Below are 25,767 nucleotides of genomic sequence, written 5' to 3' on the forward strand. Positions count from 1 at the left end.
GCAACCTGGTCTAGTGGAAGAAACTGCCCAAATCTGTTCTGAGTAATGCAGCAGGGGGAAAACTAAAAAAAAAAAAACATGGGAAGCACTGCAGAGCGCATCCCAAGGTGAGTATAGATCAATTATGTACACCAGATTCCCTGAAAAGAAAGAAGGCAGGCAGGCAGGCAGGCAGGCAGGAGGGAAGGAAGACAGGAAGGAAGGCAGGCAGGCAGGCAGGCAGGCAGGCAGGCAGGAAGGAAGGCAGGAAGGCAGGAAGGAAGGCAGGCAGGAAGGAAGGAAGGCAGGAAGGAAGGCAGGAAGGAAGGCAGGAAGGCAGGCAGGCAGGCAGGCAGGAAGGAAGGCAGGAAGGCAGGAAGGCAGGCAGGAAGGCAGGAAGGCAGGAAGGCAGGAAGGCAGGAAGGCAGGAAGGCAGGAAGGAAGGCAGGAAGGAAGGCAGGAAGGAAGGCAGGAAGGAAGGCAGGAAGGAAGGAAGGCAGGAAGGAAGGAAGGCAGGAAGGAAGGAAGGCAGGAAGGAAGGAAGGAAGGAAGGCAGGAAGGAAGGAAGGCAGGAAGGAAGGCAGGAAGGAAGGAAGGCAGGAAGGAAGGCAGGAAGGAAGGCAGGAAGGAAGGAAGGAAGGAAGGAAGGAAGGAAGGAAGGAAGGAAGGAAGGAAGGAAGGAAGGAAGGAAGGAAGGAAGGAAGGAAGGAAGGAAGGAAGGAAGGAAGGAAGGAAGGAAGGAAGGAAGGAAGGAAGGAAGGAAGGAAGGAAGGAAGGAAGGAAGGAAGGAAGGAAGGAAGGAAGGAAGGAAGGAAGGAAGGAAGGAAGGAAGGAAGGAAGGAAGGAAGGAAGGAAGGAAGGAAGGAAGGAAGGATAGGAAAAACTCATCCCAGACTTAGTGAGACCAGCAGGACCAGGCTGGATTTTAAAAGACACACATACAGGCAGAGAAGGATAAAGGAGTTCTCACAAGCTCCTACCTAGTCATAAAGGAAAAGACCAGATACTCAGGCTTAGCTTAGGGCTCAAATCTCAGATTTGATTCAAATCAAAGGTTTGACAACCTAGGGCAAAACATTTCTAAGAGTTCCGCACTTTTGTCAAGGGGTGCAGAAATAGTTGCTTGAATTTGAACTCTGTCCTAATTTGCTATGTTCACAACCAAGGAAAGCAGAATCATTAATTGATGGTGATTTCCCCGGGCCTTTGATTGTCATTGTATTTTATAATAGTAAAAAACCTGATGTTCTCTGATACATCCAGTTCCTAAGAACACTCTCCAATAGTTCATCATTTCCCCTCTGCCATCATCTAGAGATCTAAAATTACAGTTGGGGTCAGAAAAGGAGCCGGGTCCAGCTTGACCACTGCAAACAAAATAATCCTCTGAGTTCCTTCCCAGTGGTGTAGGATCATGGGATAATTCATGCTGAAAGGGATTTGGGGAGGTCTCTAGTCCAACCTCCTGCTCCCATCTGGAACTGAGATAACCACACCCCTTCATGCAGCTCGAGTCCTGTCTCTTGCAGGACAATTTACAGGACCTTTGTTCAGAAGTTGACAGGAGGTTTCTCAAGATCTCTGCTGCCACTCCAACACAGACATTCATCTTCCCAAACCCAGAGCTCCTCACTCACCTTTATCCAGCACGGGCCCAAAGATGGCTAAGCTGTCATTGACAGTCGTGCAGTTCCACCTCCTCCCTCGAAACTGGTGTTGGCATTCCTGGATCCCAATCTTTACACCTTCTGCCACGCTGGGCATGATCTCCAAGTAGTTCCGACAGAAGCGCAGCTGCTTGGGCACCAGGCCTGGGATGCTCCCGCAGAGGATGGGCTGAGTCCCCAGGGAGGAATACTGGTGACCAATTGCCAAGGACCTGTGCAAGAGAAAAGGAAAAAGAGATACTGTCAGGCTGGATTTCACCTTTGTACTTGGTTCAGAAGAATGGGGACAGAAAATCACCATCTTCAACTCTTCTGCATTCCCCCTCACCAGAAAATATAATTGTCATTGTCATCCTTCCCCAAAACAAGATCTTCTGAAGTTCCCTACAGTCCCAGCAAGGCAAAAAACCTCTACTTTTAATATCTTCCTCTCCTCTCCTCTCCTCTCCTCTCCTCTCCTCTCCTCTCCTCTCCTCTCCTCTCCTCTCCTCTCCTCTCCTCTCCTCTCCTCTCCTCTCCTCTCCTCTCCTCTCCTCTCCTCTCCTCTCCTCTCCTCTCCTCTCCTCTCCTCTCCTCTCCTCTCCTCTCCTCTCCTCTCCTCTCCTCTCCTCTCCTCTCCTCTCCTCTCCTCTCCTCTCCTCTCCTCTCCTCTCCTCTCCTTCCTTCCTTCCTTCCCTCCTTCCTTCCCTCCCTCCTTTCCTCCTTCCCTCTTTCCTTTTTTTTTTGAGACACAAGCACACCTCTAGACAATGTTTTACAGGAAATTTTGGCAGCTGGTGAAACGCAGTCAGAAGCACTTTCAGAGCCACCCAAAGGAATTGCTTCAGCAGCAGAGGCCACCAAGCTCCGAGTCTTTGGAAAGGCAACACCAAGAATTTGGGAAGGGGAACAGCATCATTCTGTGGGGCTTTGGTTAAAGTGAGGGGAGTGAAATTAGAGCCAAACCAAACCAACAACCAAAAACCAATCCCAATTAATCCCAAGTGCAAGCTCTGCACTCAGCCCAGTGGAAGTCTTGAAAGGAGTGTCCGTGAACCTTTATGCTGGTGAAGGCTTGCAGACAAACAAGTCAGCTCTGCAGGGAGATCAGCAGATATGCAGCTAATTAGATAGATTTTTAAAGTGTTTTTTACTGGTGCTTCTAATAATAACCTTGATTACTAAAACTGAAGGGATTTTTAGAGTATAATTTCCTTTTCTTCTAATTAAATCTCTTGATTGTCTTTTCTGCCCTGAATTAATGACAAAGAGGAACCTGCCTGGGCAGTGTGTATTTCTGTTTACGTTCATTTTTTGCTGTGTGGTTTTCATTTGGGAACAGCCTGGTGTGTTTGAATTATCAACAGGGCTGTCATGAAATAAAGCCTTCATTCTCTTTTGCTCTGACTTAAAAAACAACACAGTAATTCTATCGTTGCTCAAGTCCAAATGAAAATTGGCTTGATTTTAACAGTTCTCTAGGCTGGGATAAAAATTATTTTAAGGTGACTGTCTTTGTTTTAAGGAGAAAGGTCCTTGCAGCCAAGTAACTCCTCTTCTTGAGGGGACCTGGCCAAGGGGGACAGAACTGAGGAGGAGGTGGAGGTTCACATGGTCAGGAGCCACATCTCAAGGGCTTTGCTAACTGCAGACTAAGCTTTACAAATCCACCCTTTCCAGGCACATGGGACATCAGACCATTCATTTCTGGATCCCAAATGGCTCCAGGCAGGAGTTTCAAACCAGGATAATCAATTCAGCCAAGAACGTGCCCTCCAGTAAATGAACTTTAGATGGATGAGATGGAAGATGTGTGGAAAAGCAAAGGACTTCCAGCTGATTTCCCAGCTTTAGATGCCTCTTTCAAACTCTGCTGAACTTCTGGGACATGATTAATCTCAACATTAGAGGACAGTTCATCCTACCACAGGGAGGGAAGCTGAGACAAATGGCATGAACTGCTCTCCAGAGGTGCCCCTCTTTTCCATTCCATCAAAAGGGAGGAAGGCAGCTCACCCTGACCTGAAATTGTGTCCCTGCCACCCAGATTGCAATGCTTGTGTCAGGAGTGTCTCCACCTGATCTGCTCACCCCAGGCTGCTTTTGCAATCAGCCAGTGGAGAGAAGCAGACATTTCCATGCCACGATTCCCCTGCCCAGCTGAGGTGTTTGCTTTGGGCTGGGGTGAATCACGGCCTTGCCCCCACCGGCTGCGCTGGCGAGACTCTCAAACCCCTGGGTGACTGGTGGAGTGGGGCATGTCTGCACCGTGGAAGTCTCCAGGTGAATCATGCCGTGATCCCTGACGGTGAGGATGGATAAGTTCCTTGAAACAGTTCCACCCAGGGAAGTTCAGCCCCGTGTTGAAGGCCATGCAGAGAGCTCAGCTGGAGGAAGGAGACAAGTTCCTGCAGATGCCTGCAGGAACCCACAGGAGAAAACTGAGGAAAGGACCCATTAAACTCATTTTCCTTATCTCAGATATGGGGTTTTTTGAGCTTTAGATTAATTCAGGGTATACAGCTGGCAGAAATCCATCTATGAAATGGAGCCCATGCCAAGGGCTCATTTTTGTTTCACTGTTAAATATCATACAAAACACTGCCCCACAATTTCTGGGCTAAAGACACCTTCTCAAACACTCTTTCAGGCTTCAGAGGACTTGTTGAGTGCGTTGCCTCTGTCACCTTGTTGGGAATGGAGTTTTAGGGTACCACACACACAGATTTTAATCCATTGAACCCCTCCAAGCCTGGGATTTAGGAGATGTTTACAGCTTCAGGATTAGGAGGTAGGTTGCCCTATCTCTGTAAATCATCTGGAGAGATGCCTCCATTGACATCTCCAGGGAGAAACATTAGTTTAGTTGTTCCTACTCCTCCTTCAGCCATTGACTACAGAGAGTCCAAAATGTGGATGTTTTCCAATGTCTGAAGTTATCTTTGGTGGGAACATCTGTAGAGTTTGTTACCACATCAACTGCAGTCACCAACATCCTCCCCAAAGCTTTGCAAAGTCTCTTACTCAGCTCCCAGCAAAGATAAAACCTCCACTGAGTTACCATCAACCTGTTGCAGGCTCCATCCACCATGTTGTGAAGCCAGAAGGACTTTTTTGAGTATTTCAAAATATTCATTTTGAATATTTTGAATATTTCAGTAGGACCCTGATGAAATTTAGGATTCCAACCTCATAAACTTTAATCATATGAAAAGCCAAACTAAAGCTTATCTCTGGGGTTTTGTTTTGGTGGTTACTACAGTGTTAGAATGAAAATACCAGTCATAGGAAGAGGAGCTTATAGGTTAGTGGCCTCAACATTTTGTTTCCATTGCTGGGAAGATCATCTATGATAACAAAAAAATAATAAAGAAGCATAGAAATACCTTCAAATGCTTTTTCACATTGCTCCCTGCTCAGTACAGCAGGGAAACAGTCACACCTCTCTTTGATCTGTGTTACAGTCTGGAAGGTTTAACCTGCAGAAGACAATCTCCAGAAGGAGCTTTGTTCCCAAGGTGGCATCAGGCCCAGAGACACTGCAGTGCAAATTTGGCATTTCATGGGGCAGTGTGGAGTCACTTGACTTCCAGCAGAAGGTGCAGGGTGGAATCTCAAAACATCTCTCCATGAGCAGTGGCTCTGCTGTTAAGCAGAGCTGAGCACTCTCCTCCTCCTCCTCCTATTCCTGGCTCGCTCACAGCCTCTGGAGTGTGATAACATCTTCCCAAGCACCCTCTTTTGGTTTCTACTTTGCTTCCAGGTGTAAACACTTTCTCCCTCTCTAAAGTCAATTTATCTTTAGGAGAACCCAGTTCTTTCAGCTCCCTGTCATTATTATTGATCATCAGGTGGGAACCTTATGAACCTTCCAGCCTTCACCTCCACCCAGAAAAACCCAAAAACAACCCAACAACCAAACCTTTAGAAAAGATTGGGAAAGTCTATAAAGATCAGAATCTCATTTCAGTGTTGCTCAACTCTCTCGTAGCTCCCATCATTCATTTTTTCTCACTGTTCCCAATGATCAAACCTGGCATTTGCATTTTTTCCATTCTCCTGAGTTCTCCTCCTAAACAATCTCCTTCGTGTGGGTAATTTTGAAAATGCCATGTTGAGAAATGGGCCAGCTGTCATCTGCTGTGCTCTAACCAGGCATCACCTTCAAATTCCCTAGGCACCAACACTTCCTGAATGCATTGACCCCAGCCTCTCCTTTTCCACTGGAGAATTCCTGAAGCTCTCAATTTTACAAACACACAGCCAGAACAGGCGCTGCTCAAGTCTGAACCAAGGGAAAGGGTGAAAGAGTTGTTCCTTTCAAACCAGTCAGGTTTTTCTTCCCATTAGCACAGGAGGAGCCATGAAAACACTGCTCTATGTGTCCACAGCCAAAGTTCTTAGTTTATCTTTAAGCCTTGCATGCCCTGGAGTGTTTAATTCAACCTCCAGTGAGCATTTTTCTTTGCCAACACACTTAGAGAGCTCTTCATTTCCCTTATCTCAATCTATCTGCTCCTTCAGCAGAGCCGTTGTAAATAAGTGCCTGGCCACCGTCTCAATAAATTACATCCACCCTCCCTCTTGGAATGGACACCCCAGCCAGTTAGGAGGGAGAAATATGCAGGAAAAGCCTGCTCAGAGCTTTTTTCAGAAAAAGAGAAGGTTTCAGCTCTGCATGACCCTACTGCACAGCACCAGGACTGACTTTTCAAGGTCACCACCTTCTCAATGTGTCAAAAGTCCTTGACACATCAGGAGCAGCATGTGGAGACTCCTACACCTGCTTGCTTCTCCCTGGATTCTGTTATTCCTGAGCTTTGTAGGAGCTTTGTTTTGCTGTTAATGTTGGGGAGGCCTTTTGAGAGCTTCCTCCAGGGACATCCTTCCAGGGTCCCCGACACAGGGAAAATAACTTCATTTGTTAGTGCTGAGCAGGGAGGGCGCAACTTGCCAAATGACCCAGGATAAGACCCTGAGTGCACTTAAATCCCACCAAATATTGAGAACTGAGCACCAGGAGTGACTTTGCTCCTTTTCTCCAGCTAGTCCTGGTGAAGTTAAATCAAAGGATGTCCGCTCATAATAGAGGGGATTTATGTTCTCTTGTAAGTGCCTCAAGTGCTTCTCCCTTTGCAGGGAACCCCTACACAGCAAGATGCCAAACTTCCTCCAAATCCATCCAGCTTTCCAGAGGTTCAGCTCAGCCCCTGTTCCTTTCCAACTCATTTTGGCTGCCTCTCTGTGGTGCCACATCCCTTAGAAGAATCTCAGCCACGTGATGGAAGAGGGGACAAATTGAATAAAGTGGTTTGTCTGAAATAGTGTATATTATATATATTCCACAATACATCTGCGGTATTGTGATCCTAAAATATTGAAATTGAGAAGATTCCTGGAGAAGTGTCCTTAGGTTGTGAAAAGCTTTAAGGAAAACCCTCAAGGGCTGTCTCACATCTCCTGGCACCAGAGTGGCTCACAGGGAAGCAGGTGATGAGCAGGCAGCCCCCTACTCCATCCTACAACATCCCAAATAGACCCTTTCTCATCTCTCACCATAACCCTTCAAGTTGACAAGCATGAAATCCATGAATCTGAGGCTGCCTAAAACCACTTTTTTTTTTTTTTTTGAGAAACGAGCAGCTGGAGGGCTGTGCAAGTTCCAAAAATGGAGACTGCCATGAATGTCTGGTGGCACCGAATGTCAAGAGGTTCCTGGGGCAGGATCTGTGAGCCAGCTGTGATCAATTCCCATAAACCCTCACCACAGAAGACAGATGAAGGGTGGTGTCCATCTAACACGGACAACTGGAAGCTGGGAAGGATATCCCAGAGATGGAGTTGGACCTGTGTCTTTTCCACTCTGGACACACAAATGTCCTTGAGACACTTGTGTAGACACATGGGAAGGACATGGACCTGCTGGAGCGAGCCCAAAGAACAGCCAAGAAGGTGACTCGAGGGATGGAGCATCGTTCCTATAAGGAAATGCTGAGAGAATTGTATTTGTTCAGCTTGGAAAAGAGAAGACTTTCAGGATGTCTTCACTGTGGCCTTCTTGGACCTGAAGGGACCCACAAGAAGGATGGAGAAAGACAATTCATGAGAGCCTGGAGGGACAGGACAAGGGAGAATGGCTTCAGACTGCCAGAGGGCAGGGATAGACAGGATTTTGGGAAGGAATTGTTCCCTATGAGGGTGGGGAGGCCCTGGCACAGGGTGCCCAGAGCAGCTGTGGCTGCCCCTGGATCCCTGGAAGTGTCCAAGGCCAGGCTGGAAGGGGTTTGGAGCAGCCTGGGATGGTGGAAGATGTCCCTGCCCATGGCAGGGGGTGGAACTGAATGATCTTTAAGGTCCCTCCAGCTCAGGCCAGTCTATGATTTTATGGTTCTAAGGTTGAACCACCAGCCCAGAGGCCAGGATGATGGACAGGCAGAAAAACTTCTAATTCTACATCCACTGAATGTTCTTGTTTTTCACAGAAAACACCAACATTCCAGCATATGCCATGATTTTTTTTTTATCTGTTTTACTATGAAAACAAAACCTAGAGGAATTTTAGAATGAAAAGAAAGGGAGAGGAACATGTCACACCCCATTATTTTAAATTGAGAAGGAAATGGTTCTGCTCACTAATATCCCTCCTGCATCAAAGTGGCTTTCTTCTATGATGTTAAAACTATCCCAAACCCAAGCAACTACAAAATGTGGACAATAGCAAAAATTTTAATTGGTGTTTTAGTTGAAAGCTTGTAAAACACCTTATCACAGATCAGCAAAATTATAGGTTGGCCTCTAGAAGACATGAATCAAGTAACTGATTCTGATGAAAGATATTTTTTCCGTTTGGGGGGTTGTTTTAGTTTTGCATGGACCAGTAACAATCCAGCTCAAGCCTAAGCAGTCTAATTACAAAAGTGTCATACTTTAATTCAGAAATTATGAGTCTCTGCAAAATTGATTGCAGTGGGGTCTTACATATTTGGCTCTGGGCATCTCACTATCAAGACTAAGAAATTTAAAGAGGTTCACAAAAAGAAATCTAGGTCTGTTAGATAGCTCACATTCACTGTGCAGCTGTCTGTCCTTCCAGATTTTTTTTCTTCCAGCCTGGAAAAGAAAAAGGCTGCAAGCCACTGGGTTAACTGTTGTAGCTGGATACCTCTTCATTCATCTCAAGTACAGCACAAGGGCAATATTTAAATCCTTTTTTCTCCTCGAACCTCAAAAGAATGCACATAATTTTGTGGCTGAGTCCAATCCTGCAAACACACCGGCACGGAGGTGACTTTTCTCCCATAATAATTCCCTCACCCTTGCCCTGTATTAATAACAACGACGGTGATGGTGATGATGCAGCAGCATTGTGTTTCTCCAGCACCTTTCATCAGAGGATCTCCGAGCGTGGGACTCACCTCACCCGACTTTGACCATTTAAAAATTTGGAATCTTGGCCAAGCTCGCTGTCTACCGGAGTCCGTGGAGCAAGATCAGCATCTCCAGAGGGCAACTCAGCCCATCCTGAGAGAGATGTCTCAGATAGGTGGGCTGAATCACTGGAGATGCCCAGGAGGCAGCACTGGCTGTGGAAAAATGAGGAGCATAAACTGGACACCTTTTATTCCAAGCTAGAAGTAGGAACCAGGAATTTCACCCTTTTTTTTTTTTTTTTTTTTTTGCAGAATCTCAGAAATCTTTGGGGAGCTGGAAGAGGAGGCCAAGGAAAGTCTTTGCTATCTCTAATGTGGACCACGACAGCTCATTTAGAGTAGTTTGAGGCTGGATTTGAAAAATAATAAGCTCAATGGCAGCTTCAAGTGGGTGCTAAGAAAGAAAAATTCCCTGAGCTGAGGTTTGGCCGGGACAACGAATTCCCACAGGAACTAAGGCACACCACAACACTCAGCACCTTCCACTCTAAGTGCAAGAGATGTTGCTTTGACTTTGTCTTCCCTTAGGATCTACAGAACAGAGGAGGAGAGAATACAAGTATTAACAACCCGGTTCCTTGGAAAAAGTCTTTGGAACTCTTTAATTACCCAAGGCAATTAACTCCTTTGCTACACATGTCATCTGAAAAACAACCCAGGCAGCAGAATAATGGCCCCTCAAACCACGTTTTCAAGCCTGGATCCAGGTCCTGGTGACCCTGGTGTTGCTTCCATACCACATCCCACATCTGGGGCTTCTCCCTGGAGGTCTCCCCGTTTGAGATCTGCCTCCATCCAGCCCCACTTATCTCATAAAATGTGCCAGGATGGCAGTGCAGGGTTTTAGAGATGTATAAGCCTTAACATTTTAATCTGCCACCTACACTGCAGTTTATGAGTGCTGTAAATCTCGTGGTTATAATGAACTCATCTAATGATATTGCTGATGGATAAATTTACCTGGGACGAGGAACAACAGTTACTTGCAAATGAAAGGGGAGTAATTTAAAGTTTCATGTAAACACCTTTGCTGCCTTACTTCTGACTTCTCCCAGCCTAACCCCTCTCAGGGTTTCATGACAAATGGAAAGAATGTGTGTTTGGGAGGCAACGACTGGCTGGCCTGGAAAAGAACCTGCCTCCTTCTCCCCAGAACAATGCTTATATAACTTGGGCACTGGAATGAAGTTTTAGGTGAAAATAGCTCTAATTTTCTGGGTCAGGTGTGCTAAATGAGGGGAATGGAAGGAAGGGATAGAGCAACTTATTAGGCAATGAAAAATGCCTACACAATGTAAAGATATTTAGGCTCCTACTCTGAATTTCAATAATAATTAGGACTGTGGCTAGTCCTAATGCTCCCAGTTTCCAGCCCCCCCCATCCCTAAAGCATCCCAACTTGAACCTTTTTTAAATGATCAGCAATATAAAGTACATATTGTGGTTTCAAACCTCTCATTAAGGCTCATCCCCCTGCGCTGAGCTCTGGTCTGGGCTATGTCAGTGCTAAATACCTTGGAGGACTGGGCTCAAAGACCTCAGATCCCTGCAAAGATTGGATTTGGACTTCTAAATTGCTTAAGTGCCTAAGTGCTTGGGGGAATTTTATCCTGAAACTCCTCCGTGATGAAGCCAATTTTGAAACGAGAGCCGCGGATGGAAAGCGCCGTCTCTTCGAGGTTTAGGTAACAACAGCAGGATTTTCACTGCCCACTGCTCTAAGAAAGAAAATTTCTCACATTTCTCACCCTTTCCTTCAAGAAGATGCTGTGAATGTGCATTGTGCTGAGCTCACACAGACCCTCAGCTGTGCACACACTCACACACACACACAGGTCTGCGAGTTCCTGCTCTGGCTTTCACTGAGTCATCAGGCTCACCAAATGTGTGAACTCACGCTATAATGTTCTCCCAGAAAAATAACAAATTGATTTCATTTTTACAGGCTACAGCATGCTATATAATTGGAGACACTGCCTTGTCAACTCAGACCGGTCTGACCCGACCAGAGACATTGCTTACAGCTGTTTACGGAGCCATAAAGTTTCCTCCTCTTTGTTTTTCCTTCCTTTTGCACTCTCTCTCTTTCTTTTTTTTTTTTTTTCTTTTTTTTTTTTTTCTTTTCCCTCTAATGAAACCTACAACTACTTTTTGTTCTGGTCATAAAATACTCCTAGGGAAAACGCAGGAAGCGTTGATTTAGAGAAGCACTTCAGCCAGTGCCTCACGTTAACACTGGAATCAATGGGGCTTGAGCACATATTTAAAACTGAGCATGTGTTTAAGGGCTTTTATTGCACCCAGACAGTCAATAAGGAACTTGTTGTCACACTTGTATCTGCTCTTTTTTTAAAATTTAATTATTGATACCAAATTAGAGGTTTGGATTGGGCCACCTGAGGGATTGTTTCCTTTGCAGACCCACAGCACAACTCCTGTTGCATTGGGAATTTTGCCATTTCTTGTTGCCACTGTATCCAAATCCTAAACATCTGAGGAAGGGCAAACTCCTACATTACTTTATCAACTCTATTAAAACTGCCAGCTAAGACTGGGCACAAGTTTTTTACATTATAAAAAATATATATTTTTACATTATAAAAAAAAAACCCACCCTGAAATCTTTTGAGTTTGGCACGTTTGCCAAGCACTCACAATAAGCTTAATTTTTCTGACCTGTTTCTAAAAAACAACAGTTTTATGGAGGGTGGATTTACAAACGATTTTTTTTTGAGTAAAAATCTTTTATGTTTATCTTAAAATACTCAGAACCTCAGAAGTTAAGTGGAATGTTTTGATTTTTTGGAAAAAAGGATTTCTGATCACAAGCCTGATTTTGCTACCATGAAAAGGTTGCTTCACTTTGAACTAATGAACTGAAAAAAAATCCCAAACCCAAAAGGGCTTTTCATCTGCTTGCACTATCCATCAAAATACCTTCTAAGGACTTTGCAATAAATTATGGTTGTGCTTCCTTTCATATCATTCATTCATCACAGAATCTGCTCCTTCTTTGGTCTGAAATGTCACAATTCTCCTCTCATTCAATGCCTCAGAAGGACTCAAGGACTGATCAGTAGGGAATCAGCTGTTCCAGAGTCATAAATAGACATCAACACATCTTACACCTTCTTTGGGAACCGTTTCTGTCACAGAGTGGACTAAGGGGTCTGGGTCCTGGTCCTGCTGTATGGGAAAGCGGGTCAGGAAAGACAAAATTCCCTCCAGAAATACATTTCAGGTCTGTATTCCAGCTTTTAGAGAAATGTGGAAAGCAGCAGAAGGCAGAGAGCTCCTTATCCTCTCCTTCCCTCTCTTTGGGAAGAGCTGCAGCAAAAGATGACCTGGTATTAGATAATAAAAAATCCACATGAAGGAAGGACTTGAACAACACCAGAGCCCAAAGAGGAAACAACTCTTTTTTTAGCACCAAAACAGCAGCATGACTGCCATGAGACCAAAGCTCAAACTTTTTTTTTTACTGCTTATAAAATGATTTTTTCTCAAATGAAAGTGCAATTTCTGCTGCAACAGAGCAACAGGATTTTTTTTTTTTTTTTTTTTTTTGCAAAGAAACTGCTTTGCATGGGAAAAAATCCTCATGGCTCCTTGACATGTTTCAGCTAGATCTCAGTAAAATTAAAGAGTTACAGACTGATGAGTCGCTCAGAGGTACAGGAAAAATGCCAGTGGATGTCCTGGCATTTGTATACACCTTGAGAGAGAGAAAAATTCTCTCTCAGAGATCATCTCTCACAACAGAAAGAATAACAACCGCAATAAAACCTGGTGTAGGGAAAGAAGGGAAAGGTTTCATTTGCTTTACAGCACTGACTTTTACCACTGTCTGCAGATACCTCCTGTTTACTGAAATGGATGTGCTGCATCTCTCCTTCAGCCCAAAATTCGTTCTGCTGTGAAGGGAAGGAGGTTTCAGACATAAGGCAGCTTAATTTTCTTGGGTTGCTAAGTAAAATCCCTCCATTTGGCAGCCCCTCAACAGTATCAACGACCTTAAGTCAAGGTTTTATAATCTGTTTTGGAGAAAGGAAGCCACATATATATATTTATATACATTTAGACTAGGTATTACAAAGGAATTCTTCCCTGTGAGGGTGGGGAGGCTCTGGGATGGAATTCCCAGAGCAGCTGTGGCTGCCCCTGGATCCCTGGAAGTGTCCAAAGCCAGGCTGGACAGGGCTTGGAGCAGCCTGGGATAGTGGGAGGTGTCCCTGCCATGGCAGAGGGTAGAATGGGATGTTTTTTATGGTCCCTCCCAACCCAAACCATTCCATGGTTTCCTGACTCTCAAGTAAGGGGTCACCCACTCCCAAATCTCTTGGGTGAAAAAGAGGTGATTCATATGATTTATATGAAAGCTTCTTCCAGCTCTGGTCTAAATTCCAAAAACACAGCCAGAGCATCATGGCACCACATGTGCAGTGCCAGACAGCACAGAGAAGGACCAAGCTTTCCTCTCCAGGCTCCTCTCCCTAAACCTGCTGGGGTCTGGTGTTCTCACACCAGGAGCTGTGGCTCATAGAGTTTCTTCTCCAAGTGGTTTGGCAGATGTGGTGCCTTGATGTTCCTCAGAGGAACAGAACTGTTCTCCAGGGTGGAAACTTCTTGACTGGTGAGGCAGTGCCTGGATGGAAAACATCTGGAAGGGGTCAGGCTGATGAATGGCAGAGAAACTGGGGAAAGAGGAAGAAATCATGGAATCTCAGAAACCCAGAATGGCCTGGGTTGGAAGGGACCTTAAAGAACATCTAATTCCAGCCCCTTGCCATGGGCAGGGACAGTTTCCACTATCCCAGGCTGCTTCAAGCCCCATCCAGCCTGACCTTGGACACTTCCAAGGATCCAGGGGCAGCCACAGCTGCTCTGGGCACCCTGTGCCAGGGCCTCCCCACCCTCACAGGGAAGAATTCCTTCCTAATGCCTAATCCAGCCCTACTCTCTTTCATTTTGGAGCCATTCCCCCTTGTCCTGTCACTCCAGGCCCTTGTAAATAGTTTACCTCCATCTTTCTTGTAGCTCCCTTCAGCTCCTGGCCACAATTAGGTCACCCTCAGCCCTTCTCTTGTCCAGGTGGAACCAATTCTCATTGCAGGTAGGAGGGGAAAGATTTTGAGGAAAGAAAGTGGGTAGGAAGTTGTCCTTGGAGCAGCATAAACTACCCCAAATCTCTGGTTTGGGAGATGGAATAAGATTCTGGGTGGAGAGCAAACAACCCCTCAGTGCTGGGGGCACGGAGCCCCTGTGGAAGGACTCAGGAATCTCTCTGGGCAGCAGGAGCAGCACCTGCACAGGTCCCTGAGCAGCATCCCAGCCTTAATGATTTCCCTCCGAGAGCAGCTGGGGAGCTGCAGACAGGCTGCCAGATAGCGATCAGCTCGTGGAGGGGTGATCACCATCAGGCAAAGATACCAGCTTTGACATGCAGCAAGGGAAGTGGCCAAGAACTTGGGAAAGCAATCCCAGCTTTCTGCTGCGTGTTCCTCTGCCAAGATACCTCCTGTGTTTACTTTAGAAACCAGAGATGAGCCCTAATATTAATATTAATATTAATATTGATATTGATATTAATAATAATGTTAATATTGATATTATTGTTAATAATAATAATAATAATAATAATAATAATAATAATAATAATAATAATAATAATAATAATAATAATAATAATAATAATAATAAAGCAGCTGCAGGGTCACTCAGCTTAGCTGATGGATTCCTTCCAGCTTGGATTTCTCTGTGTTCCCTGCAGAACTGAAGCACTGATGGATCTGGGGGATTATGCAATGTCCATAATTTGGTTTCACAGGAGATCTGAACGGTGCCAAAACCTCACTGTGGGAAGGGAGCTCCACTGGAGACAAGCAAATCCATCCATGGATCTCATGTGGGGTCTGAGCAGCCCGAGTGGCCACAGGGACCATGCAGCCTCTGCTGGAGCAGCTCTGTCTCACCAAAGAGCTGCAGGAGCAATCAAAGAGGCTTCTCACTCCCTGGTTTTCACCTTTTCCATGCTCCTGGATTCTAAAGTCAGAATTAGAGAATCACAGAATGGCTTGTGCAAGAATGGGTTGTCTGGGAACCTCAAAGGTCATCTGCTCCAACCCCCTTGTCATAATCAGGAATGCCTTCAGCCAGATCAGGCTGCTCAGAGTCACATCCAGCTCGACCATGGATGTTTCCAGGGATGGGACCCACCACCTCTCCAGGCAACCTGTGCCAGCGAAAATGCACCAGAATGTGGAAAAATAAGAATATAAAGGAGATATTTTGACTGGCCAGAAATATTTAACTGAACAAATCACTCAAGATTTTAGCAATTTTTTGGGGTTTTTTTGATTAAGCAATAGAGGAATTTTCAACTGCCCATGCTGCCTGGAGAAGAGAAAGTTCAGTTTTAAAAGAATTTTACAGGGATAACATACTAAAGGGCGTAGAGGCTCTATCACTACTGTCTTAGAGCACAACTCTGGGGTTTATTACAATGCTGAACTAATTAATTAATGGAACTCAGCTTCACAAATTATCACTGAGGTTCAGAGGAATAGAAGGGGACTTAGCAGGAATAAGAAGGGCTCAGTTATTTTACACAAAGCAGGAACACCTGGAGATTTGACAGCACAGAAACGCCAGGGGTTTAAAGGTCTCTCAGCTCTTCACCTACAGGACATCACCCCATTTATCACCAGCCAGGAGGGCAGGGAGGACGCTTTCTTTGGAAGGAATTGCTCAACTGCGAGGCTGAAAGTGTCAGTGGAAGCAAAGCCGCGAACACGAGAACATGTTTACCCCTGATGCCACCATCAGATGTTCTCTGCCTCCTGTTCCCGACCCTTCCCGCATGTACCCACGCACAGACACACCTATTGACACATCCCTGGGTTTGGAGGCTTGATTGAACATTTCTCCGCTCTGCTGCACACAAGCATCCACCAGAAACATCGAGGGTGCCCTCAAGGAACTCTTTCTTTACACCTCCTTTTCCTGCTATAATAACATTTGGAAATGAGAAGCTCGGAACGAGGTGGGTCAAGTCTCCAAAAGCTGGTGAGATATCCCAGGACGTGGGAGGGTCAGTTTGGTTGAGTGCACAGGGACATCTCACACCCTTCCAGCTGCACTTGGGGGTCAAACCTGGCTCCCAAGTGCCACAGGTTTTCTGTAGAGCCTGTGTGGTGGTTTCCAGCCCTGCTTGGGTGTCTCACTGGGAATCTACACCAGGATGGGGAGCCTTGATGAGCCCTGTGGGATTCAGCTGCTGTGGAAGGCGACGACACCGACCTGAGCCAGCCATCCCACATGTCCCGTGTGGCCAGTGGGAAGAACTGGACACAATTAGGAGACAAGGAGTTTGGCCTAGTCAGGATGCAAGTTTCAATTAGAAGTTAAGTCATGGAGTTAAGTCCAGCCTAGTGCTGGGCTCTACAGGCCATGAAAGTGTAATGCTCCCTGTTTATCCCTGAAAGTGTCCAAGGCCAGGCTGGACGGGGCTTGGAGCAACCTGGGACAGTGGAAGGTGTCCCTGCCCATGGCAGGGGTGGAATGGGATGATCTTTAAGGTCCCTCCCATTCCAGACCACTCTGTGATACCTCAGGTGGGAGTTACTGGCTGTGCAGGTGTCCAGTGGGATGAATCCCACCCTGACCTCAGGATTGTTTAGTCAGGTGATGAACAATGGGTTTGTTTTCACCTGTACCAAACCCTTTGGCCAAAGGTCTGGTTCTGAGCTCCAAAAGACTTGCTGAGAGGAGAAGGGGGGCTGCAGTGGGGAAGAAACCCCCTCTGTGGGAATGAAATACAGGAGCAAAGACCCAAACCCAGCAATTCCCACTATAGACCAAGCCAGGGACATTCTTACTGGGACACAAAATTCTGGACTGAAGATTCAGCACCCTTCCACTCACTTGCCTCTTTGTGAGATGGTTTTCCTCAGCTGGGGCAGGGGAACTGGTGAGAGGCAGTCACAAAAGCTTAGGAATTCTGCCCAGCTCCCTTCCAACAGCACTGTAATCTTATGGATTAATCAATGTATATAATTACCAAGTTAGACCACCCATTAGCTCATCTCCTCTACACCACTGGCTGTGGCTGGATCACCTCCTCTAGAAAGGTTCCCACTCTTGATCCAGAGATATCCAGAGATGGGGAATCTACCAGTCCCCCCAGGGATGTGCTGACCCATCTTCCCTGTGAGAGCTGCTGGTGCTGCTGGAGCCAAACCTCTTTGCCACCAGTGGTTTGTACAAAGGACTGTGGCTTTCCTCACATGGGACTTGCAGGTGCTAATTTTGACTCTGCTGAAATCACTGAGACCTGAATCCTGTCTAGAACAGGAAGCAAGAAGAGGAAGGGAGTTGGTCCCCCATAATTTTTAACCTGGGTTTGGTTTACGCCCTTAAAAATAATAATTAGAGGCTTCACCCTCTCCCTGGAAGAGATCATTTATTGCTTCTGCTGTAAAAATGAGTTTGTGTGTAAATACATTGGCTCTCTCCTGGAAGTGCTTGTGCTGGGTGTTGACTGCAATGAGGGTGATCTCACCGAGGAACAGGGAATGGCTGGTGGGGAGCAGGGGAAGGTTTGGGGTTTTTAAGGAGGGCAGTGGGGGAGGATGGGGACCAACCTTCCCTCCACCCCACGCTGCTCTCCCCTCTCCTTCCACCACGCTCACCTCCTTTTCCTTTCTGAGCAGCAAACTGCTGCTCGTGTTATTGACACATATTTCGAACAAGCCCGTGCAAGGGACTCGAGACACATTACATTGCACATGGTGCCCCGGGCCACACATTCGCCTCCTTACACCGACAGCACGTTTTGCTTCATAAAGAATGTGCAGGCCTTCACCTGGAGCTATTTATCTGCTGTGCTCCAAAGAAAGGAGAGAGGGAGAAAGCCCCACATGCTTACTTTGGCTGTTAACCCCAAGCTCCAAACCCCATCAGTGGCCAAACATTGACCTCTCTGGCCGTGAGGTCTGGGCCACTGTCTGCTGAAGGACCTGGACAGATGCCTGTAGTCCATTCCTCATCTTTCTGAGCACCTGAATTTAGCAAAACCCCTTCTTGCACCCTCACTGACCCGCTCACACAGCTGCCAGCACATGCTCCATCAGGGAACACAACCAGAGCTCCCAGACTCCTGCATCACCCCACCCTGGAAGAGGAAGCCTATCTGGTGATTAAAAGTTGCTGATACACACCTCTTTCCAGGATCAGGGTAATCTTCCCTTGCTGTTAGCAACATTTTTTTCCCCTGCTTTCTCTAAATCTTTCCATCATTGTTATTACAATGATAACAACAATAATTATTACTATTATGCCTTGAACCTGAGTCGGAGATTAGGGCTCCCATTGTGTTAAGAGCTCGGTGGAGAAGTGTCAGGGAGATGATTCCTGCTGCGAAAAGCTCATTTTCTGCATTCAGGCAGGACATGAAGGGGTGAAAGAAAGAGAGAAGGGGCCAGGAATGAGGTAGGATGGGAGGCAGCAGTAAGTAGAAAAAGAAGAGCAGTTAGAAGAATAGCAGGAGTCAGCACTGGTGCTTTGCCTAAGCAAACCCCGCTCCTTGTCTGTGTCCACACATGTCAAATCTCGACAGGGAGAAGGGGAATGCTCCCTTGAGTTTCCCAGCTGCAGAAATGTAGATTTTATTTTTTTTATTTTTTTTTTTTTCCCCTGACACAGCAGCAGGAGAGCCTTCAGCAGCTGCTCTCAGCCATTGCCTCTTCTCTGGTAGACCCCTGCTTCAAACGTGTCAAATGCCCAGATGACAAACACCTTCCTCTGAGGCAAAATCAGGGTGGAGAACTTTCCACCACAAAACCCCCTGTGCTGCTCTTAGCTTGAAACAAAATCCCTGCACTCCTGTCCTTTTTGGGGGCTGGAAAGCTGCCAGGGATCCGGGGTAAGGAGTTGCTAACATCGTGCCATACTAATAATTCTTCATTTCACCCACCTTTTTTTCTGTCTCTTTAGATTAGATTTGAAGTGCTGCAGGGCAGGGACTGTCTCCTGCTATGTGCACACACGGTGCTCAGGACAAGGAACCTTTCCACTTCCTTGGAACTGGCAACTGCTAAGGTGTAATAATAAATAATAGGGAAGATCTCGAAAGGAGAGGTGCAAAATGACAACAGGCTGACTGAGGGGTCTGGGAGGGTTCTGGAAGAATTTTGAAAGTTTTTTTGTTGGTTTTTTTTTTGGTTTGGTGAATGATTAAAAAAAAAGGAGGTATTTCCTGGTTCTAAGAAATCAATGATTCTGCTGGGACTGTGATACAGGAGCACTGAACTACAGAGAGAGGATAAAAGAAAAGTCTGCCCAGGCAGAGCATGAGAAGTTTAAGAAAAGTGAATGCAGTTCCCTAATTCGCCTTCTCTCTTAGAAAAGAAACCAAAAATAAATGTAGGTGAAATCCCATGGGGTGGTTTAAAAGTCATCCATCAGCTCCCAGCGCTGCTCATGAACCTCACTCACCCCATTCCTGTGTGCACTCAAAGAGCAGGAAAAGAGTGGGAAGCTGTGAATACAAATTAGGACACAATAAGGCAGATAAGTGATAAGGAAAGCCTGTAGTGCATAATCCATGATTAGTGGTGCTAAGAACATGAGGATGACCAATAAATAATTGTTTAATGTATTTTCAGAGAACACACAGAGATATTCACACACATTTGTAGTCCCTAATAATACATTAACCTCCTGTAGATGAACAAGGAGATAAAGAAGGAAGGGAATCTCGGATATTTCTGGATAACTACTGTTAACATTTGTAATAAATCTCCAAGTGATGATGGAAAACAAGAGAATGCCAAATAGGTTAGGAATCCACTGTGTTGTTAAAGAGAAAATGGGTAACTGTAAATCTGTTATCTGGCCAAAAAAGGGAAATGGATGATACAAGACTGAACACACAGAGGATGGAAAAGTTGTAATATAATTAGTAACCACATTTCTATGGAAAACTAATTTCATGTAATTTTTAAATGAGATTGTTAAACAGAGGTGATAAAAGTGATGTGGATACAGCATTTTTAGTCAGAATATAAAGAAAAGGGGTGAATAAAGAGTCCAATGTGGTCATGTTTAGGATCAGCACAGTACAAAAGAAATACATGGGGAGTTGACAACTCTCCAGTGTCACTGCTGAGCAATTGCCATCAAACCAGGCTGTTTTTAACTGGAACTGCCTGAGACCATCTCAGTGCTATTTAACTTTCTTACCAACAGCCCAAAAAACTCCACCAGACCCTTACTGAAAAAGCCTGACGGGTATGGGAGCACTGGAGGGGTAGGAGTGAGGGACACGGACAGGGCAGCAGCACAAAGAGAGGGGTCAGGATGTCACCACCCAATGCCACCTCCATGCCCCAGGTGCCAAGCCAGGCTTGTGGGAGTGACAGGAGCCACATCAAGGCTCCAGGAGCACATGGGGATTTGGGGACCGAGCCCCAGGATGTGAATGTGAGCACAGCAGGGCTGCAGAGTGAGCCCAAAGGAGGAGGGAATAACCCAGCACCCCAAACTGGGCAGGACAGGACCCAAAATGCCACATCCAGATGCAGCTGAAAAGCTGGAGAAGGCCTGGAAAAGCAGAAGGACAAAATCCAAATCTGAGAGGAATGACTGATTGATACCATCTGCTACATCATCCTTCCCTTCACAGATGAGGATATCGGACATGGGACTGAAGCAAGTCACATACAGAGATATTCTGAACATCACCAAACATCTTTTTGGTGCTCAGAACCAGAGTTTTAACCCAGGTCATTCATTTCTTTCTTGATCATTTTAACCCAAATCATTCATTCCTTTCTTGATCTTTGACATTACAGTAGGTTCCAGTAAATTCCTCTGAGGTTTAAGAGCAGAGGTCTGAATGTGAGCCACAGGAATTTTAGGAAATGCCACCTGGGGCAGCTTTTTTGAATGCTCTAACTCAAACAGAGGTTGTTAGATCTGACAAAGGAGCCACCAGGTGTAGCCCTCATGGTCCTAATGGTCCTGAAGATACAGAGTCATCCCAAGATTTCCCACCCAAGTAGTGACTCAAGCTCCTCATTGTTTTCAGGAAGGAATCTGACACGATCAGGAGTGAGATGATCCACGGCTCCAGGCCACAAAATCCCCTATCACCGAGGGCTGTAAAATTCCCTGATCAGAGGAGCTTTCCCCACAAGCCCTCAAAGGGCTGAGTACCACGTTCTGCCTCAGACAATGGGATGTAATATATCTACAACCATATAAATAGCGAGTTGCATGAGACTTGGATAAGATCATGGCTTTACAATGCTGCCCCTCCTGCTTTTAACCCATCCCAGTCTTGGCTGAAACTGGGACGTGGCAAACCTCAAAGGGATTTATGCCTTGGAATTACCAGGCTTCTCCAGCCTTACGGGAATAAGGATGTTGATTCTCACCAGCAGACTGCTCCCACTCATCACCGACTTTCCTCCTTGATCCTTTCAGCACCACCTTTTTGTCAGAACATCTAATCACTTATCAGCAAGGGTCTTCAGCTAAAAACGCGTTTGGGACTATCTCAGCTGTGGCCCTTTCATTCATTGTCCAGCAGCACCAAGCCCAACAAAGGCTTTTGCACCCAGGGCTTTCCTGTAAGTGAGACTGGACTGGCTTTGGGTCACTCTTGTTAAAGACACCCTGTGCCAGGGCAGGGGAAGGAATTGCCTTGCTGCAATTCTGATGCTGCTTGCTGTGACAGGACAGAAATGTCTCTTGGGTACCCAGAATTTGGTTGGCGCCAGAGCTCTGGGAACAGACTGAAAGGCGTGGGTTGTTTTTGGATGAATCATGTTTTTAATCATCAAACACTGCCAATCAGAACTGCAGCAGATTTTCCCCAGAATTTTTTTTTTTTTTTGTGTGTGTGTGTAAGTGTGTATATGTGTGTGTTTTACCCTAAGAGTGATAATTTCAATTTCAGGCTCACAGTTCTGGATTAAGCACACATAGGAACCTCATGAGCACTGAGTAACAAAAATTCTCAGCCCTCTTGCTGGAGATGGAGAACCTTCAGCATTGACAGGCTGGGTGGGTTGTGAAACTGTCCCAATGCTAGATTTGAGATAATAATCGTCCCAGTGTGCACACGGATCAATTCTATCAGTAAATTACTTTAATTAGGAGAGAAGGTGATGTAGTTATTAAGGTGTGAGCATGGGACTGTGGACTGGGGGCATTTTGGTTTGCCTCAATTTCCTACCTGTGAAGTGTGAATAATATCACCACACACATCCATGGAAACAGCCATTCCATTAGGGAATTGAGGACAAAGCTGTTGACACATAGATGATGGATTATTAATGAATGAGCTGTATTTCAGTGGTGAGCTGCTGATGGATCACTGGGTGTATGTTCTTCAGGAGAGCTGCAGAGGTGCACATCCTGTCTCTGCCTATAACCAGATATTTGTCAGTGATTGTGAAAACTTCACTTCCAAGCCACTGTGGCACCTCTAAACACAATTTTAGGTGAGGGAGGCCTCATTTCTGTTTAGGAATCTCCCCACTTCACTGATAAATTTTCTCCTTTTAATCTTTGGAATAACACCAAACACTGCTGTTCTCTGCATTTCCACTTAATCTTGTCTGATCACTGAGGTTCTTTTAGGTTTTCAAACTTTCAACTCACTCTACTAAACTCTACAGGTGGTGAGAACCTGGAAATTTCCTTTTCTCCCTCCTGGGTCAATTCCATTTGTTCCCGATTTACCCGATGCCCCAGCTGAGGGATGGATCAATGAGACACAAGCAAGAATGTAAGGACAGGATGTCCCACGTGCTTAAACATGTGGTTTAAGTGTTTGGCTCAAGCAAAGTTTTCATAGGGATTAGATTTAATGCAAGGAAAATGAGTAATCCCACGCATGACCCAGGTTTCCCTGTGTTAGATGCTGTCACATTGGACCCTACTCTGAGGAAATGCTTGTTCCAAGTGTTTGAAGACTCCCATAATTTAAAACCATAGAAATCTCCAAGAAATTTAACAAATAAATAAGTAAACCAGAGCCAAGCCCAACAAAAGCCTTCTCAGGTAAAACTGCCAGTAAATCCGCATTCAGCTCTACTTTAGCAACCATAATTATCCACTGAGGGATTTAATTCAAAATTTGTTTACTGAGGGTATTATTTATTCATGTCGGTTGCTAAATTGACAAAGATTTATAGGCATGCTGTATCAGTTGTAGACAATATTTGGCATGCAGAAGGAAGGCTTGATCCATAGCCTTATCCAAAATCTATTCCAGAGTAAGAGATTTCCAATAAAAAGGCCTCCAGGAAGCCTCTACCTCTCCAGCTGGATGAGGGGATGAAGGGGAGCCCAAGCAGGAGGACAAAATAAAATGCTGAGATAGGAAACGAGAGCAGGGAGGTGACACAGTTGTGCCTTTGCACAATGTGCACATTTAACATATTTTCACCTATTTCTTTCTATTTCAGCATCTTCTTAAATGATAGCCAACAGGAAAAATCCAGGAGAAAGCACAGGCAGGAAGCTCAGATGAACCCAGGGAAGACTTGGACAGCAATTGTTTGAGATTCGGTGCTCACAAAAGTCTTGAGCAGATTTGGCTTCAAGAGAATCATACAAACATGGCCCAGATTAGATCCCTGAGCCTCATAATCACTTGAAACTTTTGAATTAATCCACTGTTGCATGTGGTTTGTACATTGTTAGTGTCTACTTTTATCAGCTCCCCCTTAAAACCACTTGGGAGCTTCTCCTCCTGTGGGTTTTTTTTTAGGATAAGTGGGGAAAAAACCACTGGGGCAGCCAAGTCAAACCTCTAATTTTTGAGAATATCATTCTTCAGGTTGTTTTTTTCTGCTATTTCTCCTCTTTCTCACAGAGACAGACAAGGAATTGTGGTCAGGCTGTTCCTTGGGAGAACAGGCTGTCCCCACCTGGAGCCCAGCTCCTGGGGATTGGAAATCAAAAGGCATTTTGCCTGTTCCCTTCATTGTAAGTGCATCACTTCAATGTGCTCTGAGTGAAATCAGCATTTCCTGGAAAGAGCTGGCTTCAGAGGGCTTTGGATAAAGTAAATCAGGATTCTGGTCATGTTTTCACACCCTGAGCCCTGTGCAGAGCTGCTGGCAGCTTTTGGATACCCGGTGCAGATGAAATCAACTTAGTGCGCAACCAAGATTTGGGATTTGATCCAAGTGAGGAGATAAGAATCCCAAAGGCCAACTTTATGGCCCTGTTACTGATAAGGTGGCAGAGCAGGGACTAATCTAGATACCAGCATAATTGATAATAACCTTGGAGCTTCTCAGAGGGGTTTAATGACCCAGGAATCTGGGGAATGCTGCTGCATGGCAGAGCTCCTGCCTTGTGCCTGACACAATTCCTACCTCGGGCTGTGAGAGGAGGTATTGGGTCAATACTGAGCAAAAGGATTACTTCAGCCCCAAATGTTGCGTGCCTGAGATCTTAACTCCTCATGCACCCCCAATCCTGGGATACCACACCACGAAGGCAGAGGGAAAAATGTGCATCTCCCTTGGATAATTCAGCCCCTGGGAGACAATCCAAGTCCACCAGGCGAACTCCCATCACGGAGCTGGGGAGCTGCGTGTCACACCTCAGCCTGGAATCAAACAGATTCCAGAAGCCATGGGAAAAGACGCAAACAGTGACTTCCAGCTGAGACAAGCTGGGCACAGCTCGGCCAGCGGGGTGGAGGCTACATTTTTTGACTCACCTAAAGGAGCCACTGCCGAAGGACCACGAGGCTCTCTGTGCAATGAGCCAGGCCTGGGAGGAGGAGTGGAGAGGATCTCTGGGTGGATTTGGCTGCCAGTTGGATGGGAAGTGTGAGATCCTGCTCCCGAGCCTGTCTCAGCTGGAAGGAACTCACCACAGACATAACTCACCCCAGCTCTGTCCTTTCTGTACAAATCTAATCCCAGGGCATTTTGGAGCAGCACAGAAGGTGCCATGACAAGGCTGCTGGAATCCAGGGATCACTATCGGCTCCCTGGGATGACATCTCTCATCCCTGGGATGTTTGACCTCCTCAGGTGGGGTCAAACAGCACTCCTGGACTTTCAGAAAGCCAAGACTCAGGTCCTTAACAGCATTTAGCAACCCCTGTGTCCCTAGAGACACCAACCCCACCTTGTCTGCAATGACAAAACCCTTCCTCCTTCCTCCCAGCTGCATTTACACAGGGATCTGTAAAACTCCACAGCCAAGAGCACACTGGGATTCTGTCACACTCATGGAGACCCCAAAAATTAATTTGCAAGATCCATATGCCCTTCTCCTATCAGTGTCTTGTCAGGTCAGTCAATAAACCCTGACTCTTTGCTACATTTATATGCATTTTTGGCCATTTTCTGTGAGGAGTCTCTTCTTAAACACCAAATCTTTGATTAAGGAACTTGCTGCTTGCTTATCAGCAGGGTGCTAAAGAGAGAAGTAGCACAGTCCTTAAACAATGTTGATCCTGAAAGTCTTTTTACTTCAGTTGTAGGTACAGCCCTTTCACACCCTTTAATAATGGGGAGTTGAGAAATGACCACCTCACACCCTGAGGGTGTGTCCAAAGGAGGGGGATATCTGTGTCCTACTCCTCTGAGTGGCACCAGATCAATTCTTCACTTCATCCCCACTCGGGAAAATCTAAAGGAAATTTAGATTTCAGGAAATTGACCTGATCTTAGGGG

The 25,767-nt window shown here is 45.8% G+C and overlaps 1 protein-coding gene across 1 annotated transcript in view; it reads right to left on the reverse strand.

Annotated features, from left to right (window-relative positions):
* The window catches only part of WNT3A (Wnt family member 3A), an 85,937-nt gene that overhangs the window by 33,973 nt on the left and 26,197 nt on the right, over window positions 1-25,767 (reverse strand). The window contains exon 2 of the mRNA XM_023922066.2: window positions 1,617-1,858. Coding sequence (XP_023777834.1) covers window positions 1,617-1,858 — 242 coding nt within the window. The remainder of the gene's footprint in view (window positions 1-1,616; window positions 1,859-25,767) is intronic.

Source organism: Cyanistes caeruleus, chromosome 1 (genome assembly GCF_971803275.1).
Source record: "Cyanistes caeruleus chromosome 1, bCyaCae1.hap1.1, whole genome shotgun sequence".
NCBI lineage: Eukaryota > Metazoa > Chordata > Aves > Passeriformes > Paridae > Cyanistes > Cyanistes caeruleus.